We start from the raw sequence: 6,000 nt of genomic DNA on the forward strand, positions 1-6,000 counted from the left end.
GGTCTCAGTCCTTCCTGCCATGCACATGCATCCTCTCCAGGCACACCAAAATGTGTCCCTCTGCACACACATGCATCCGTACCCTGGATCTACAAAGTTCCCTTCTCACAGACCATGGCCCCTTGGCCTTTGGCATGGTGGTACCCTCAGTGATCCCAGCTATCTGTAACGTACCGTCAGGCCTTGGATTTTCCCGAAGGGCAAGACCCTGACACTCTGTCCCCTTACCTTCCAGGTATATGATATTCCCCCATCTGTGAGCAAGGATGTGCCTGATGGACCCTTGCGGGAAGAGACCTATGATGTGCCCCCTGCCTTCTTGAAACCCAAGCCCTTTGACCCCACCCGGCATCCGCTGATCCTGGCACCCTCGCCCATCCCCACCACAGATTCATACCCAGCGGATGATGTCTACGATGTCCCCCCACCTGCTGGCAAGAGCACTCCTGCCACAGCCCCACCCCAGGAGATCTACGATGTGCCTCCTGGCCTGCGCAAGCTAGGCTCTGGCCCCCCGGGTTCTGTGTATGATGTTCCTCGGGACTTGGCACTGGCTGGCAGCCGGGCTGCTTCTCTGGAGGCTGATGGGGAGAGTGTGTATGACATACCGCCGCAGGCTGACCGTGAGCCCCGGGCTGATGGCAAGCGTCTGTCAGCCTCGAGTACCGGCAGCACCCGCAGCAACCTGTCCTCCTCTTCCCTGGACGTTGTCCCCGTAAAGGAGCCGGTGGCGGGCAGGGAGCCGCTGCCCATAGATCTGGATGCCGCCATGGAGATGCTGGCCAAGCTGCAGCATGGTGTGAGCGTGTCTGTGGCCCACCTCATGTCCTTTGTCAGCGGCAGTGGCTGGAGGGACCCTGATCTGCTGGAGCCCCAGATTCCCAGCCTGCAGGTTGCTGTGGGTGAGGTAAAAGGCTCCGTGCGGGAACTGTTGGAGTTTGCCCGAGGGGCCGTGGGCAATGCCGCCCATTCCACGGACCGTGCCCTGCATGCCAAACTCAGCAAACAGCTCCAGAAGATGGAAGATGTATATCAGACATTGTTGGCACATAGCCAGGCCTTGGACAGCTGCCAGTGGGCGCTGAGCTCCCTGGTGGGGGGGGGACAGCCCCCGGGAGCACCCGACAACCTGGACCGCTTTGTCACGTGCTCCCGAGGCATCCCTGACGATGCCAAGCAGCTGGCCTCTTTCTTGCATGGCAATGCTTCGCTCCTCTTCAAAAGGACAAAACCGCCCAATGGGGCTGGCCCCGAGGCAGGGAGCCAGCCAGTGCCTCCCCAACCCCCCCCCAGTGGGACCCCCTCGGACAAGGCCAGCAGCATCCAGTCAAGGCCTCTGCCCTCCCCTCCCAAGTTCACTTCCCAGGACTCCCCAGGCGGGCAGTATGAGAACAGTGAGGAAGGCTGGATGGAGGACTATGACTATGTTCATCTGCAGGTAAGTGGGTGTACTGGGGCCTGGGCCTAACGGAAGCAGGCAGACGAGCTTGGCGAGGCCTAGAGGCCAAGGGGCTTGCTCTGGTGCTCAGGGACAAAGGGAAGCTTCATGGCTTGGGGGGCTTCACGGGCAGAGCCTTTGACAGCCAGGGTCAGGACAGAATGGTGGAGTGGGATGAAATAAGGCAGGCTCTGAGGGTTTGGAGCTGCCCAGGCTGGCGCCTCCTCTCACTCTATGCCTGCTTCTCCCCTCTCCGCCTCTTGTTCCCCCGCCTCAGCCCATCTCTCCCCTCGTCTGTCCCTCCTCATCCCTCTTCATCCTTCTTTCCTCCTTCACTCTAAAACAAGTCACCTTTCCCTAGAGCCAAGCCTGCAGGGTGCTGGCTGACGTGAGCCTCATCTCCCCCAGGGCCTGTTCTGTTATCCAGGAGGCCCGTTGGGTCCCCAGACAGCCTGAGAAAGGGACGAGCCCTCGAGATGATGGCAGGGAGAGGGCGCTAGGTTAGTGTGGGCAGCTCAGGTACTCAGACTCAGATGTGTCTAGGCTGGGAGTTGGTGGGGTCAGAAGCCAGGATTCTGGGTTCCTCAGAGTCCACTCAGCCTCCTTGGTTCGAGCATACTGGGCACTGTGCCCCGGCCCCTAACGACCCTTACTGACTTCTGGGGGGCCGTCTCCTAGGTTCCTCTTCCTACTTCCTCCTCAGGTGTTCCCTCTTCAGATCTGCTTGTGTTGGGTCCTGTGGGGTAAGCCCTTGAGAACCAGGAGCCAAACTGAGCATGCCCGCCACTCCCCACTCTCCTGGACCCCTCCCCAGCTCTAGGCTGGCCGCTTGCTCCAGAGGACAGCAGGGTAGAAGCCCCACATATGGCCCTTCACTCCCAACAGGGGAGCTTGAAGGAGCCTCCTTTGAGGTCACTGAGACTGGGGAATCCCTAGATGGGAAAAGGCTGAGAAAGCTCATTGGGTTTTCCCCACGTGTGGACTCCATCGTGGACTGCCATCGCCCCCTGGTGGGCACGCAGCAGGCTTCACCTTCCAGGCCCAGACAATGCTCCTTCTCTCTGACCTTGGTGTGCTCAGAGGCCAGGGGCCCAGACAAGGGCAGCCACGTCCTCATTGTCTCCTCTGCCTCCTCCTTCCTAGGGAAAGGAAGAGTTTGAGAAAACCCAGAAGGAGTTATTAGAGAAAGGGAACATCATTCGGCAGGGGAAAGGACAGCTGGAGCAACAGCAGGTGAGTGGCTGTGCCCGCCTCCCCCCACGTTCCCCCTGCCCAGCCCTCCCGGCTCCCAGCTGCAGGGACCACAGTTACACCTTCTGTAGATGTCCGGTTAGAATGGATGCAGCCCTTTCTGCCAGCATCCTTGACAGGACAATGTGAGTTCTCTCCACATTTTACAGTTAAGGGAGCTGACCTTTGTGGAGATGAGTGGCAGACTCAGGGGCCCCACTTCTCCAGCCTGGGGTACTTCCCATTCTTCCAAACCACTGTCCTCATTTACATGATTTCGAAGGAGGTGCCCCTGCCCCAGCTGCACCATTGACGTGGTCTGTGACCTTGGGCACATTAGAGTTTCTTTCTCCATTTGTGCAGTGGGGGCATGATACCTGCCCTGCCTTTGTGCCAGAGCTTTGGTCAAGTTGAGGGGATGGTTGTGAAAGGGCTTTGAAAGTATTCATCTGCCAGTAGTAGGGGTTAAATTGGTGGTAGGTCTGGCCCCGGAGACCCTTCCAACCAGTTTGTCGTTTCATTTTCTTCCTGCCAGCTGAAGCAGTTTGAGCGGCTGGAGCAGGAGGTGTCCCGGCCCATTGATCACGACCTCTCTAACTGGACACCCTCTCAGCCCCTGGCCCCAGGGAGGCCAGGGGGCCTGGGTCCCTCAGACCGACAGCTGCTGCTTTTCTACCTGGAGCAGTGTGAGGCCAATCTGACCACCTTAACCAATGCTGTGGATGCCTTCTTCACTGCCGTTGCCACCAACCAACCCCCCAAGATCTTTGTAGCCCACAGCAAGTTTGTCATCCTCAGCGCCCACAAGCTGGTGTTCATTGGTGACACCTTGTCCCGCCAAGCCAAGGCCCCGGACGTCCGGAGCCAAGTGACCCATTACAGCAACCTCTTGTGTGACATGCTAAAGGAGATCGTGGTAACTACCAAGACGGCAGCCCTGCAGTACCCTTCCCCCACGGCTGCCCAGGACATGGTAGACCGTGTGAAGGAGCTGGGCCAGAGCACTCAGCAGTTCAGGCGGGTCCTGGGCCAGCTGGCCACGGCTTGAGGAGGCCTGGGGCCTGTTTCAGGGACCTCGGTGGGGTGGGGTGGGGTGGGGTGGGAGCCATAGTTGGTTAGTGATTCAGTCCACAGGGTGTGGGGGAAATTGATTCCCTGTGGCCACAGACTGTAAATGAATGTGTACATATTTAAGAAGAAACAAACCACAGGAATCGAGAATCCTAACTCCGACGGGGGGCCTGACAAGAGACTGGCTCTACTGCCCCACTCCTGCCTGGCCAGCCCCGGCTCTCCTGCTGGCCTCTGGAGGAGCAGCACCCCAGGCCCAGCCTCCCCCAGGGCCTCTGTTGGAGGTGGCTGGGAGCAGCAGACAGAAGACACTAAAGGACTATTTTTCATTATTGGTTTTCAGTCATTTGACTAATGATCTACATTTAAATAAAAAACCAACAAACTGAAAGGACACTAACTTCATGTGTGAGTGAAGTGTGTGAGATGAGGCCGAGGTGGGGGAGATGGGAGTCCCCATCTGAGGCCAGGATCCTGGAGGTAGGGCCATAGTGCCTGCTGCTTCCATTTTAGTACCCCCAGAGTGAGGCATCCAAGGTCACCTGGTAGATGCGAGTGAGTGGGGATTTGGGTCCGGCCCCTGATGCCCTGCATACCTCTTCCTACCTGGCCAGCACCTGAGGGAAACAAAGTAAGCAAAAACTCCCAAAGGGAATGACTGGAAAACCACCACCATCGCCATACTCTGTTATTTCTTTAAAAAAATAAATTCAGTAAAGTTGGTGAAAGTTTCTGTCGCCACCACCCCAGTCTCCAGCCAGCTTTTCCCCCAGCATAGGTACATGGCCAGAATACAAGTAAGAATTGGGGCCCTGCAGTGGGTGAGTGGCTAAGGTCCCCTGGGTACAGCTTGGGAGGCAGGGAGCCTGCCAGCCAGATGAAGGTTAGCCTTGGACTCCAGTGGGCTTTGTGTTCATCTGAGCTGTCCTAGGAAAGCCCCAGGTGGGCAGGAACCACATCAGCCAAAGTCAGAGCATCCTGTGCTTCAGAGCTGAAGCCAGGCAACCCTTGGGGGCACCCAGAGTGTTTTCAGAGTGGTGTGTGTATGTCCCTGAGTGGCTAATGAGCTGAAGGTGAGAAGCCTTGTGTCTGGGTGCTCACACACACGCATTCTGCAGTTGTCTTGGGGGTCATACGACTTAAATTGTGGCAAGGTACACACCTGACCTTGGAGTGGGAGAGCAGAGGGGCCTGATGAGTGGGGAGGGCACAGGGAGGGGCAGAGGACCAGGAGGCTCATGGGAGGGCAGGGTTAGGATTTCAAATGAGACCTTTGGAGAACCTGGGTCAGAGACTGGCTGTGAATGTGCCAAACTCTCCCACACTGTCCTCGCATAGTGATTCTAACCCTGGGCTGCGTGTGCCCACTTTGCTGCACCCTTCACCTTGATGCTTGGGCTGCAGGACACAGGAGGGGCTGCCAAGGGCCTCTGAATTAGACCTGAAAGCTTAGGTGTCACAGGCCTAGAGTCAGGAAGACCTCAGTTGGAATCCAGTCTCAGATACTCCCTAGCTGTGGGATTCTGGCCAAGTCACTTAACCTGTTTGCCTCTATTTCCTCAACTGTAAAATGAGGATAAAAGCACCTTCCTTCAGGGTTGGTGTGTGAATCAAATAAGATAATCTCTAAAGTGTTTAGCATCATTTCTGGCACATAGTAGGTGCTCTATAAATCCTGATTCCCTTCCCCCAATCCATAAACTTGAATAATTGTATACCAAGTGCTCTTGGGCCCCGGGCATCCCAAGACAAAAGGGGTGGTCTCTGCCTTCGAGGAGCTCACAATATAGAGAGATTTGCAAAGGGAATTTTTTTGAGGCGGGGGAGGTAAGGGGAAGACAGTAGCAACTGAAAAAATCAAGAAAGTCTCAGAGTAGAAAAATGGTGATGACTGAGCCACCAACAAACTGGGGGTTATGAGGCCTGCTGCCTCAGAACAGGAGCTGTGTCCAAAAACCCCTCCCCCAAAGACCTAGGCTCTGGGCCCATCTCTGCCATTCAACTCTCTGCATGACCTTGCCTCAGTCTTTTTACCTCTGTTGGCCAGCCCTTGCTGCCTTGGGTGAGCTGGGGCCTCTGGGGCAAATTAAAGGGACAAAGGCAAAGCAGTTAGCTTCCTTGGGTTGGAGGGGCCCCCAGGGCCGGCAGCTCTCATCAACTGTAATGGAGGAGCGCTTCCCCCCAATAGCTCCGGAGAGGAACGGTGGATGGAACCGTCCCTCATCCCAGCACTGGTCTCCAAGGCCCACTCGATTCTCTGC

General features: G+C 56.7%; 1 protein-coding gene across 2 annotated transcripts in view; it reads left to right on the forward strand.

Moving 5' to 3' along the window:
* BCAR1 (BCAR1 scaffold protein, Cas family member) overlaps window positions 1–4,130 on the forward strand; it is a 108,274-nt gene extending 104,144 nt beyond the window's left edge. For both annotated transcript variants that reach the window (XM_072636539.1, XM_072636538.1), the window contains exons 5-7: window positions 236–1,438; window positions 2,582–2,671; window positions 3,204–4,130. In XM_072636539.1, coding sequence (XP_072492640.1) covers window positions 236–1,438; window positions 2,582–2,671; window positions 3,204–3,716 — 1,806 coding nt within the window. In that variant the 3' untranslated portion in view covers window positions 3,717–4,130. The remainder of the gene's footprint in view (window positions 1–235; window positions 1,439–2,581; window positions 2,672–3,203) is intronic.
* Window positions 4,131–6,000: the final 1,870 nt, after the last annotated feature.

Source organism: Notamacropus eugenii, chromosome 1 (assembly GCF_028372415.1).
Source record: "Notamacropus eugenii isolate mMacEug1 chromosome 1, mMacEug1.pri_v2, whole genome shotgun sequence".
Taxonomy (NCBI): Eukaryota; Metazoa; Chordata; class Mammalia; order Diprotodontia; family Macropodidae; genus Notamacropus; species Notamacropus eugenii.